At 41.3% G+C, this 14,172-nt stretch overlaps 1 protein-coding gene across 1 annotated transcript in view; it reads right to left on the reverse strand.

The window, feature by feature from the left end:
• Positions 1 to 11,956, reverse strand: part of LOC124422036 — a 51,815-nt gene extending 39,859 nt beyond the window's left edge. The window contains exons 1-2 of the mRNA XM_046957920.1: positions 11,936 to 11,956; positions 11,490 to 11,617 (exon numbers count right to left, since the gene is read on the reverse strand). Of these exons, the coding sequence (XP_046813876.1) occupies positions 11,490 to 11,617; positions 11,936 to 11,956 (149 nt within the window). The remainder of the gene's footprint in view (positions 1 to 11,489; positions 11,618 to 11,935) is intronic.
• Positions 11,957 to 14,172: the final 2,216 nt, after the last annotated feature.

A 14,172-nucleotide genomic window follows, 5' to 3' on the forward strand; every position in this document is an offset into this window, starting at 1 on the left:
TTACGATTTTACCTGTCTGTCCTGCTCGGTATCGGCCAACGCATGCAAACCCAAAATACGATACATACGTATGTACTATCTTGGCTTCGTAATCACTTCTGCACGTGTTATATACTCTCCTTCTCTCTCTCTCTCTCTCTCTCTCTCTCTCTCTCTCTCTCTCTCTCTCTCTCTCTCTCTCTCTCATTTCCGTTCCTTCTCTTTGGACTTTCGAAACATCGAAACGCCATAGAAGCGGTTAGAGACATGTACTAACGCTATACCGTGTGCTTCTAAACGCGCATGCATTAAGCCAACATAGCTCTTCGCGTCCGAATTTGTAATTCCCGGCTCGCAGGTGCGAATAATTGCGGTGTAAAAAGAACCATGACGAAAATCGTCGATGAATTTGAATAGACTTCAGACGCGACATCTGTATCGAATGGCAAATGGTGCTTAAGAAAAATAATATACATATTGCGTAATTGAAATTTACAAAGGAAAGACGAACGGGGATTATTTTTAATTCATTAATTTATTAAATAATTATTTTAACAAGTCAGACGTATACCTAACCAAATTGATTTGTTGGCAATTAATGATAAAAATGAAGGACATTTGCGGTAACAGGTGCAAGTTAAGCGTATGTAGGAAATGTAATGTGAAGTAATGAAAAACATTGACGTTCGTCGATAACAACGAGAAATCTAAATTTTAAATCGAACGTACGATCAAACATAACGAAGAACATTGAATATCGAGGAGAAATTTCAAGGTCGAATCATTTGCTCGAATCATTCTCGTTCCGTAAAGGCCGGCTCAAAGAGACTCCGATCATACGAAGAAACGGCTTAATGAACATCTGCCCTTGGACTTGGCCCTTGCAGATCGTCATCGTTTCTCGTCGTTGTCGAAACTTTCTCTCTCTCTCTCTCTCTCTCTCTCTCTCTCTCTCTCTCTCTCTCTCTTTCTCTTTTTACTGACTTGACTTAACTTCCGCTGAAAGCGCGATCATGAGCGCACGTAGAACTCTCTCGTGAGTACTTACGTACGTGCGTCAATTAGACAGATGTAGCCGAGAAGGATGACAAACGCGAGCAGATGCTCGCGAAGCGATAACCCGACACGGCCTTCTTCTTCCTACTCTCTTCCTTCGTCTTCTTTTACGCGATTCCTTTTCTCGTTCCACTTCTCCTCCCGTTCCGACCGACCAACCAACCAACCAACCAACCAACCACCACCACCACCACAATCATCGCCACTCTAATTCTTAACGTCCTCTTTTTCAACTCGAACGAGAGTATTCCTTTTCTTCGACCTCTTTCCCATTCTCTTTCTCTTTGGTAACTCTTCCTCCTCCTCCTCCTCCTTTTCCTCCTTTCCTCATCCTCCCCTCCCTCGCTACCACATTATACCACAACAGCTCGCACCTTATAACGCGCTCGGTTCCTTCGAAGAGCCAAACGAAGCCGTGCGATGTTTAACTCTTATCAGATTCGAGCACCTACCTACCTGCTTCTTCGTCGCGACGAAGGAGGAACCGAGGAGGTGAAGAGAGAACGGCTACCTTCGTTAATGAGGCGCCCCTTAAATCGCTCACGCTTCATCAACCATTTTCACTAATATTAATGCATGCACCGCTGCATGCGTGATTATCGTTAACACGAATTATACATATACATATACATATATATGTATGTATATCTTTATAGTTGATCTCTGATATAATTGGTAATTTTTCCAAATTCCAGCTAGATCTTACATATATTCGACTTGAGTTTTCGATATTTTAACGTCCGAAGATAACAATTAAAATCGATAGATAAATACCTTCGAGATCTAGATCCAAGTACATAATATGCTTTTGAAATTAACACGCCAATATAACTTCAAAGGCGTAGGAATCATGTATGCGTTCTCTTTCCGTCCTTTCTTCGAGAGAAAACGACGGCACGGTCGATAAACACAGCGTAGTTGCGTTTCTCGAGACGACCGGTGTGACACGTTCAATTAGCAAGACCAGTAGTATTAGCGGATCGAGTCGTCCTCGACGGCGTTTTAACGATGCTTGGAATTTGCGATCTCCTCGACTTTACTTGACGAGGATGTAAACGATTTCATGCGTTCACCGGATCGTCTCTTTTTGGTTTATTTTCTTCGATCGCATGCGATACGACATACAATATAATTGTAGAAATTTTGTTGTCGTTTCTTTAAGTCGACGTTCATAATTAAATGAGAATTATTAAAATTAACGAAACGTAATATCATATTCATTTACGTATCGTTATATGTTCATCCCAGTAGCGCGATAATATATCATATATAGGAGTGAAAACGCAATATGTATTCCGCTCACGCGTCGATGCCAAAAGTCGTGCGTGGCAACGACGACGTTGCCCGATACGATCGAGATGACGAACGAGAGATACTTTTCGCCGATACAACCGATAATGTTATGCAGAACGACTACTTCTCCTCCCCTCTTTACCGTTCTTTCTCTCTTTCTCTACCTTCCTCTCAAGTGGGATGCAGGTAACCGCGAAGTGAGAAGGTGCGTGGCCAATCATCAGGGGACGGGTAGTCATCCGTGGTCAGCACCTGCGCGTATTCTTTTGCTCCTTCGACTAACTTCTTCTTCTTCTTCTTCTTCTTCTTCTCATCCTTCCTCCTTCACCCCACCTACCATACTTTTTCCCCCATCCCTTCTTATTCCCCTTATTTTTACTCCGTACATTTTATTTTCTTTCTCCCCTTCTTTCCGTGTACACTCTCTCTACTCTCTTCTTTTTACTTTTCGTCTACCTACGCAGCCGTCGTCCTTTTTTCTTTTGCGACTGAAACCAGCCTGGCAACGCGCATGCGCGTCCCCTTGAAACCAACCAATTAAGGACACTAATTTTACCGAGTACCGCGAATAAGATGGACTCTCGATTGTCTCGTGTTTGGTAGCATTAGCATAACCAGAGAGAGAGAGAGAGAGAGAGAGAGAGAGAGAGAGAGAGAGAGAGAAAGAGAAAGAGATAGAGAACACCTGTGCTCGAAACAATCGACTCGATGGTTAATACGAACAGATTTCACGAAGTACAATGAAAGATAAATGTACAAAGGATCTTGCGTGAGATGCGATTTGTATTACGATCGAGTCAGATTCATAGAGAGTCGAATCGAACGGATGACTTGGAAAGATTCAACGGGATACGACGAGTCATGGGATATCGCATGTCGATTGATTTATATCGTCGAAGCAATTAAACATCGGCCGCAGAGCCCTTCGGATCGATTGCGAAGGAAAAAAGAAAACAGAAAAAAAATAAAAAAAAATAAATAAAAAAGAAGCAAAAAAAGGAGGAGAGAGAAAACAAATCCAAACGATATATCACGTCCCACGAGAAATGATCACAGAAATCTACGTGCAAAACGTGTTTATTTATTCATTTGTTTATTTATTTATTTCTTTTCTTTTTTCTTTTTTTTTTTTTTTTTTTTTTAGTTCTTTAAACAACTCACCCGACATTTTCTCTTTTTAAGAAATCAATGAATTGGATTTCATGATCATCTAAAGGAGAAAGAAAAGTGAAAAGTAGAAGGAAATAAAATTTCCAAGTGGTCTGATCGTAAATTATAGCGGCGCTCGACGATATCTCCTTTTGCAGAAACGTTGTTGGGATCGAAAATACGAAGAAGCGTTAATCAAGAGATTCTTACTTTACCGCAATCGACTTAGGGGCGTCGGCAAGCACCCTTCCAAGTGGAGGAAGAAAACCTTCCGCTTTCCCTCTCTCTCTCTCTCTCTCTCTCTCTCTTTCTCGTGGAAGGAGACGAAGATTGAATCTCGTCGGAATTGAAATAAGCAGAAATCCACTTAGGCGTGCCGCGGATAGAACGATAGCGCGCGGCAATTTGCGAGCGTATTTGCTCTCGCCGCCGCCGTCTTCCACGTCGTTACGTGCACGCCATTTTCTTTGCTCTCTTGTATAAGCCGACCAAAGTTTCCCTTTGATTTTTCCCCTTCCCATACCTCCCTCTCCCTCTCTCTCTCTCTCTCACACTTTCTCTTCCTCTCTATTTAAAGATGAACCTCGAAACACGAGGTTCTTGCATTTCCGTGATAATCATCGAACATTTTCCAAGAGGACCGATAAAAAAAAATATAAACGATCAGGAAATTTATTATCCCTTATATTATATAGGTGCGCGACAGTACAAGTGGTAACTCATGAAATAAATGTAATGTGCATTTACGTTGCGAAATAAATGTATGTTGCATTGCAAGGATTCTTGGACGTTCGTTAGGCTACGACGGACGAGGATAGTGGGACGACCACTAAAATTAGTAAAAAAAAACAAAAAAAAAAAAAAAAAAACGACAACAACAAGAAAAAAGAAGAGCCGATGGTCTTAAGAGGAAGAAAGAAGAAGAGAAGAGAAGGGGAAGAAGAAGAAGAAGAAGAAAAAGAAGAAGAAATGGCGATGGTGGTGGCGGCGTGCTTTGGGTACGGCTAACCGGCAACTAGAGGCCAGCTACCGTACGGCGGCCAAGTAGCTACCGGTTTCCGAACAACTTCCAACTACCACCGACACCGAACGTGGATCCGAGGAGATAACCTTGTCCGACGATATGCCGCGTGTGTATCCTCCTCTCGCGTTCACGCACGCCAGCCACATTCACCCACGCGCTGTCTCTCTCTCTCTCTCTCGCTCTCTCTCTCTCTCTCTCTCTCTCTCTGTCTCTCTTTCTCTTTCTCTTTCTCTCGTAAACGAAGCGAAACGAAGCGAAAACGATCCCCGGCTAATTAAGGGAACGACACCGATCGCGCTCTCTCGTCGACTCGTGCACGTACTTTCGAAAACTCGATTACAACGATTCCACTCTTTGAACATTCTCTCTCTCTCTCTCTCTCTTTCTTTCTTTGTCCATCGACGTTTTTCTTTCAGTTTATCGGCATATTCCATTGATTTGACCCTTTTCAATAAACGACGAGTAATCGACGCTGGTCAAGCTTTATATGAAATTAATGGACGGACACGAGAGTGGTCGACCGATTCGATTTTCCACCGGCGTAACTAGAACGAGCGAGTTTTATGTTTATTTTTCGTTTTATTTTTTCTATTGATCACATACATCATCTCTCTTTCTCTCTCCCTGTGGCAGCAGAATCAAAGCGTAACGCGGCAGCTGTAGTAAGATCATTAAGGATCGCGTGAACCGAGAGACAGAGAATTTCGTGACGGTTCCGTGTTCTCTAAGAGTACATGGAGAAGACGAAGAAGAATACGACTAAGAGAACGAAGGTGGATATGCGTGCGCACGGTTTCGTGACACGAAAGACCGAAAGAACATAGACTGAGTCGGCGCATACACTCAGAGTCCGATTATGCGTTTACGCTGCAAGGACACGCGAAGCGGATCACTCGTGCACGCCTCTTAACTTTAAGTGGCCCTAAGAACCGACCCATTCCCGAAGTACGCACCTGCTAACGTGCAACGCACCTGCATTTACCCGTCTTTATAAGCATTACTTCATTTTTGACGGTTACATACCGCGAATAATAATTGGAACCTTGCATCTGACCCTACATTCCCTCCATTCCTACTCTTCTCTTTTCTTTTCTTTTCTAACAGCAAAAAAGATAAAAAAAAAAAAAACGAAAGAAAAACAGAAAAACCTAAACCTGATCTTTCCCCTCACTCTCTCAAACTCGTGTTGGTCACTTCTTCAACGATCTAACACGAACAGAGATCGATCGATCGATTGATCGATCGAACGAACGTTCAGTTTTGACACCTCTTCTTCGCTTCGAATGAAATTTCAAACTTATTATTTATTGATTCGTATCGTACGACCGGGACAAAATCACTTACATATTTACACCTCTACGTAGAAGAATAAAAATCTATAGAAGAATACACAATACCTTTTTTAAAATCGCAATTTCCTTTCGTACGTCCATTTCCGTCAAGCACGTGACCCCGTATTTACGTGTAGACGCGTACGCGCGCACGCACACACACTAGGGTGAAAATGAATGAATCGGCACGAATTTCAATTCGGTTCTTTTCCTTTTGCGAGTATATCCTCTATATATCTTCTTTCCGACGCGTGGGAAACATTAAACGGTCGATATAAAAATCACTCGTATTCTTTTTTATCGATACGTTAACTTTCGGAATAAGCGATATAATGAGTTATTACATTTCTTCTTTTTTTTTTTTTTTTTTTTTTTTTTATGAACCGATCGATAAACGATCGAGCCATCTATGGTACGTAACGAGAACGAACGACTTTCTAAGCTTTTTATAAAGACAATAAAATATATATCTCGAAAGAGTCGCAGCTGGTATATCTTGGCTCAATTCCCTCAATTCTTCGTCTTTCTCTCTGTCTCTCCCTATTTCCTTCCATCTCTCTTTCCCCCTTCCCCTTCACTCTGCATCTCGCTCTCTCTCTTTCTCTATTTTCCTTTCGATTCATCATTATTTCTTCTTTGTTCTTTTTTCATTAGTTCGCCATAATTTTGCCACAGATATCACTTGTCACAAGAGAAACTACGAACAATTTTAATTCGACAAGTTCGTGAATCTTCCGTTGATCTATTAAGACATTCGATCGATTTCATCCGAGACGTACGATAAAACGTATAAACCCGATAGAGGTCAGACTTACATCTTTATTTCCCAGATCGGACTATTCGATATCGTTTCGACCATGTTTATTTTAACCATTTCGAAAAGCATAATCACCTTTCTTATCCCAGAAATTTTATAGAGAATCGGTGAAGCCGTAAAATCGAAGGAGAAACGACGACCGTTATTGTTCAATAATTTTTTACAACCGACCATTCGACTATTCTACTGCATAATAATTATGATACAACTAATTCCTGCATGGCCGACGTAAGCCACGTTTTAAAGTTTCGAATTTATTTTGAAATCTCATAGTATTATATATATGATGTTCAAAAAAAGAAAAAAAAAAATATATATATATATATAAGAATGAATTAATAAAATTAATCATAACTTCAATTGTTATTTTACATCGAGCAAACAATTGTTATATTAATATAATTTACAAGAAATCATTGCTCGTCGGTCAATTTATTAGTATCTCGTTTGACAATGTCATTACGATTATTACGTAAATCAAAATATTATCAAAAATTTGGACGAAAGAACGATGAAATAATTGAATCGAACCTTATCCAATAATCCAATGAAATTTGAAGGGTTAATTGTAAATCGTAAATCCTCGATAGTAAAAGGAAAAAGAAAAGGAAGATTAATTGTCAATGTTCGATGCAAACAGCGCGCGTTTTCATTGCTGAACGTCGCGTCGTTTCTCCTCGATGCCATCTGCTTTGTCGAAACGATCGATCTGTATGACCCGTAGGCATGATAATTGCCACTCTCGACTCACAGGATGTGCCTTCGACAGATATTTGAATAATTGACAATACTCGACACGCTCGTGTTTTCTACCTTTTCAAACTAAATAAATAAATCAATTTTCTACACCTTTGTCTCTCGAGCATCAATCATATTTTCAAGAAGAATAAGAATCTTTTCTAACTCCCCGATATACTAAGAGGGTTCTCGTCCTCGTTGAAAGATAGACGACTTAAGAGAAGAAGATAGATACCTAGATAGAAAGAGAGAGAGAGAGAGAGGAAAAAGATGAAGGGCCAAGAGAATTCATTCGCGTCAGTGGCTTCTGTTCTTGCTCATCGCCGTCGACGATGTCGTAGTTTTCGTCGTCGAGGTAGAAAGATATAAAGCGTTCTGAAGGGACTGGATGAAAGAGAGAGAGAGAGAGAGAGAGAGAGAGAGAAAAGAGAAGATAAAGATCAAGATATCGTTGTGTGGTTCGCGTAGGTGTAGAGTGTAGGAGCTTCTTGATGAATCCGACCTTGCAAGTCGCGACGACCTATCGAGAAAAGAAAGGTAGAGAAGGAAAATGATGCGAAATAGTAGAGGAAGGAAGAAGAAACTTGACTCTTAGGAAAGCCTCGGCAAAGTTCCGAGGTGATACGAGGGGGGTCGCAGTCGAGTCAGGGCCGAGAACCAGGGCCAAGCCATCCGCGTGTAATTGAAACACAAGGACCCACGGGATGAATAGAGCTCTCTTTCTCTCTCTCTCTCTCTCTCTCTCTCTCTCTCTCTCTCTCTCTGTCTCTCTCTCGTGTCTTCGTTTACGACTATTGTGCGGAAGCGTTCTAGGGATCTCAACGATGAACACTAGTAGCAACAGCCTCGAGTTAGAAACTCCCTTCTCTTTTTTCTTTCCTTTCTTCCTTCCTTCCTTCCTTCCTTCCTTCCTTTTTTCCCTTTTCTAACATGTTTCCTTAAGCAATATGTAACTCCGTGCAATACTGATCCTTCACGGTAATCTGTCGAAAGCCGTAGAAAATTTTACTAGATGGTAAATATCCCAATCCCGATCTCACCCGTTCGTCTTCCTATGCGGTTAACGTTTACCTTGAACGAGTCAAGAAAATAGAGTTACTTTGTTACTGCGCTTATATCTTTATTCGTCGAGCGTGATGTCTTCGATCGTAACTTCTTATCAAAGTTTCTAACATAACCCAACGTTGGAAGGTATCAAAAGCGGTAAACGTTCAAACTACTTTTTGAACAAAATATCTCCGTCTACGAAGGTTTCCGGATATGAATTAAAAAAGTCATTCCAAGTTGAAATGTTTGAAACATTTTTGTTTTTTATCCAAATTTTATCGTACAATATTGATCGAATAGAAATAACGATTCATTTTTATTTCTCTCTCTCTCTCCCCTTCTCTCTGTGTGTGTGTGTGTATGTGTGTTATTCGGAAACATGTAGGTGCATATTCATGAGAAAGGCCGATAGGAATGATCCTAGTGGCGCGTTGTTTCACGGCTCTGAATCAACGAGGAGAGTGAAAGAGGCGAGGGAGTTAGGTGTACGGCGGCGACCATAAAGCAAGATTAATGAGGCGAAATACACTCCGGTAGGAAGCTACTAGGGTGTTGGCGCCAGCTGACCGCCCGGCTTGCACGGATATACTCACGAAATGGATTTACACGGATGCGTCCACGAGCAAAACGTTCTGCGGATTTCTCTCCTTCTATCCTCTCTTTCTCGTGATTCCTCTCTATAGTCTTAAATACCAAAGTCTGCCACCGCGAACCGGATAAACAACATCAAAGAGAGAGTGGGGGTGCGGTTTTAATAAAACGATCTTTATACGACCATATGTAGACACGTATAATCGTATTTTATAACGTACGTTTATTCTACAATTTTCAAGATCTAAAAAAGAAAGAAACAATTTTTAAATCAAGATAAATTAATTAATTCACTCTTAGATGCGAAGATAAAATGTTGCTCCGTTCGCTTGGAAAAAAAAAAAAAAAAAAGAAAGAAGAAACATTCATAGAAAAGGTATAGTTAATGGAAGTTTCGTTTTGGGTAGGATACACTTCGTTCTCGAACAAAAGCGTTCTATCTCTTAAAAACAATGGACAACGTCGAAACGATCGCCTTAATATTTTTGCTCGACCATAAAACAATCCCCCGGCACATTTTCGGTCCCGTCAGGAATGGGAAGAGCCAGACTCTACGATACCGTAGAATCTGGTTCGTAGCCAGAATCCTGGAAACTCGAAGGTTCCTCTTCGGAGTCTGCATTAACCACCGACCGCAGAGTACCACAGAGTGCGTGTTCCTCGAACTAAGTACATGTCATTCTGGCAACGTTTCGAGAATTATCCTGCGTTATCATTCCATTCCTTTTTCCCTTTTTATATAAGTTTTCAAAGGCTACATTACCGAGATGTTTCTAATCGCGCGTTTGCCGCGCATCTATATAAATATGAAAATGAAAATAATAGAGAGTATCGTAAATTGATTTTTGTTTATTCGATCAAGATGATCTTTAGCGGAATAAGTCATTCATCTGGAATGAATAATGGTAGGTAGTAGTACATGACTGAACTGTTTCTCATTAGCAGACGAGGAAGAAAATAAAGAAAAGAAATAAAGAAAAAAATGAGAGAGAGAGAGAGAGAGAAGGATCAAGATCAAGGAGCAGCTGCCTCGATGAAGTAGCGAGAATCGATCCGACGATAAATTGCGATAAATCGTAGCGCCGGCGATGATCGAGCGTCCGAGTTGATCGAAAGAGCAAAAGATCGAGCGAAAGCGACCGGAATCGATATCCTTCCGCGTTCTCTTCCCAGGCTACTTACTATCGACGATCCGCCGTCTCTCGTATCGAGGAACGTCGTTCCGGGACACCTGTCCCCGACGTTTATCCCACGTTAAGTACATAACCAGTTTCGCGACGTAGGCACGAAACCCGGTACCAATTCGTTCGAGTATATGACCGCGGCCGGCTCTCTCGTACGAATTCGCGCGAGCACACACACGCGTTAACACTCAAAGTTATATCGTACACGCCCAAACAGGGACGGCTCGTCGTCCTTTACTCGAATATCCCCCCACTTTAATATTTTCCACGGTAAGATCATTTTTTGAACGTATTTTCAATAGAACGAAAAGCCAAACTAATAAACCTGTAAATTATATAGATTTTTTTCAATAATATTATATGTTAAATATTTAAAGGGATAAATAGATTATACGAGGAAACATAACATATAATATTAATCGTAATAAAGAATTAAATATGAATTTATCAAAGTTTAAAGTAATTCATTTAGCTGGGGTGTCTCGTCGAATCTATATCAAGGTCCTTTGATGCGGTAATTGTAAAAACAGAGTGCGTTAGGATCAATCCGTACCTGCAACCGCAGGCATTCGTGCGAACACATGCATGCGAATGCGCGTACACTAAGCACGAAAGAGAGATACGCGGAGAAAGACGGTGGAAAGCAAAGAGAGAGAGAGAAAGAGAGAGAGAGAAAGAGGGTGGGAGAGAGAGAGGGAGGGAGGGAGGGAGGGGGACTCACACAACACGAAGAAGACAGGGCTAACGCTCGTAGAGGATGCACAGGGCAGTAGGGAAGTACAGGGAGGAACGTTGGACCACGAGAGGATGAATTAGGTGCCGTCCCAACCGAACGAACACACAAACGCGAATGCGAATGGCAAATGGCGGGTGACAAGGCATCGGCATCTGCGCTTAATTAATGCAGCACCGGCGACGACGATACGGGAGGAGCCATGAGAATGCTGAAACCGATGCTGAAACCGATGCTGCACCGATTACCGATGCGTCTTTGCGTCCCTCTCGTTTCACTGATTCACGTGTGTCACTCGTATATAATCTCTGGATCGGATTTATCTACGTTATATCTCATAATTGGAAATAACGAAACGTTATCGGACAAATAAATATCATCTATTCGTTTAATTTCATTATCTAAATTATTAAATAACGAGTCTTTTAAAGAATAAAATATATAAACGTTCGAGCAGTTTGTATAACAAATTATATCGTTGATTATTTTGAAGTAATTTATTTTCAAAATGAAAGATATCGAAGAAACCTAATATCATCCACCTTACCTATACGCTCGAACATACGTACTTCCACACAAGTTGGAAGCCAAAGGATCTCTAAACTTCGTCAGTGTTGTTGGTCTTTTCGTTCTTGAAGATCGTCGATATTTATCCCTGCGATTCTTCTTCTCTTTCTCTTACCATAGCCGTCTCTCTGTATAGGTACATGCACAGGGGAGAGAGAGAAAGAGAGAGAGAGAGAGAGAGAGAGAGATTCTGTATATAGGATGCGACAGTGCGGCGCCAGGGTCTCGCATACGGGAGAGCCAGAGCTATATCTTGGCTTCTCTCTTTCGCGAAAGAGACGACGCCACGAGAGAAGACGCGTGTACAGGGTGTTTGAGAAACGTCCGACGTACGTCCATGGACAGCTTCCCCGGAATAAAAATGAGCCCAGGGTTCGGCACTCTCGACGATCCTTCGTTTGGACCACACAAAACGAGGCGGCGCACTCGTTCCTTGTCCGTCCCCATTAAGCCTTATTGGAGGGGCCAGGAGAGGTACCAGTAGGAGAAGAGAAGCTCCATATTCGGGGATCCGGTCCTCTTCTTTTCTCTCTGTCTTCTTCAAAGATCAAATCGAACACACCCAACTCCTTTCCTTTTTCGTAGATACTTTTGTAAACGTAACTTTAACGATCCGACGTAGGATTAATTGCGCGAAAATAATGATATTTCGCGAGTATTCTATTATCTATAATATTTAAAAAGTGTTTGCCATTTAATAAATTATTTTATTCATTTAACTTTCGATACATCCTGATAATGTTCCATTGTCGTATCACGTCGATTCCTTGTCTATCATTGTCGTCAAAGGATACCTTCGTCGTTTCTAATTAATCGCGTTAATATGCATCTCGCTCAGCCATCTCGTTTCATGTCGCACACCGTGGACGAAATATCCACGAGCGGTCTAGAATACATATTAGATTCGCATCGGTCGCGATGTATGCACAAATTACAATTCTCATTACGCGACGCGTAATGCCGAATCGACGAGATTCGTGTTCCATTCTACGATCGCGTGTACGGGGATCCAATAGAGGCACGAAATTACTACCCTCGGAATGTGTGTAAGCTCGAAAACGCACGCGGTCCACGTATGTACACGCATACCGCACGCGAATAATGTGAAACGCATGCGACGCGTTCTACTGGAAACGATATCAATGACGAACTATTTAATCTATATTTATGCAGGATCATCATAATATATTGAATATCGATCTACGAAGAAACCCGATGACAATTTAAGAAGATATACAAGTAATATCATTTGCAAATAAGATTCATTGCGAACGCACGAGACTGGCTTCGCGCGTGGCGTCTTTCCATGCCAATGTCCCTCTCTCTCTCTCTCTCTCTCTCTATCTCTCTCTCTCTATCTATCTATCTATTTATCTCCTATCTCACTCTTTCACTCCTCACACAAGTCCATGTACGGCTACTTGCTGTATAATTCATTGTCGAGTCGCATGCACGTTGCGTCTTATGGCAGATACACAATTACGTGCTCTGGCCGTAACGTTAGAAGGAGAGAAGGATGACGGCGAGCACGACGATGCGTTTCGCTTCGAGACAATGTTGCACGCTGTCCAAGCTTGGCGTAACTAGTTTTTATCAGCGATGACGAACAATGACGCTTATCTTGGTAGGTACTATTGTATGCACCGTAACGTACCGTACGTCTAGCGGAATTTATTCAAAAGAGTGCGCCAGAGAGTTAGACTTGCCTCGTTAAATTACTCTCCTCGATGTTACGCCGTTTTCAAGCTCCGATCACGTTCGTCGAGAAGAAACTCGACGAACGCGACCAGTTCCTCTTTGTATTTGTTAATCTTATTCATTGATAAGAGAATTTTCTACGAATAGGAATTTTGTTGATTATCGAAACTAGCAAATTGACGAGCTGCTACGTAATAAACGTAATAATGAAATATTTCAACAGTAATCGTGCCCAATATCGACCCAAATCTATTGACTTTCATCGGAGAAAAGAATAAATCTGATCAATTATCGGGACGATGAAGAAGGTAACGTCGATGACCGTGCGCGAGGGAACACTCGGAGGTGCGCTTTATCTGCTCGGCAGCATGCAATTAGGTGATTATATCGAACCACCGTTTTCGTTACGCCATTTACTTCCAACAAGGTATCGTTCGTTGGATCAGACCAAAGGAGCCAACTTGTAGAACGACGTTAATAATCGACGTAATTCGAACTTATAACTCGATCGTTTTCTTTTTAATAATTGCACTCGTTCGTGCTAATTAAACGATGTCGTTTGGTTCGACCAATTAACAGCATAGATTTCTTTACTAACATTTTCTTTTTTTTTCTTTTTTTTCTTTCCCTTACTATAAATATATTCTCGTAGAGAAAACGTAATTGTAACTTTAAAATGTTAATCTCTAATGTAATTAGAGATTAAACGAAATGTCAATCAAGTTTCGTTTGGAGACTCGCCTATTCTTATTTGTACTTGTCTTTGTTTTACCAACGTCGCACCAGCTGCCATCCGAATTTAGACGCGGCTCTATTTAGCTGACCGATGATCATTGCTCTCTTCAAATCGAATTGTCTTGGATACAGGACAAAAACTATACATTTTTTTCTCATTATTTTCAAGTCGCGATCAAATAAATCTTAGATATTTGTCGATAACAAATTGCCAACATTTTTTTTCGCTT

This window comes from Vespa crabro, chromosome 2 (genome assembly GCF_910589235.1).
Source record: "Vespa crabro chromosome 2, iyVesCrab1.2, whole genome shotgun sequence".
Classification (NCBI taxonomy): Eukaryota; Metazoa; Arthropoda; class Insecta; order Hymenoptera; family Vespidae; genus Vespa; species Vespa crabro.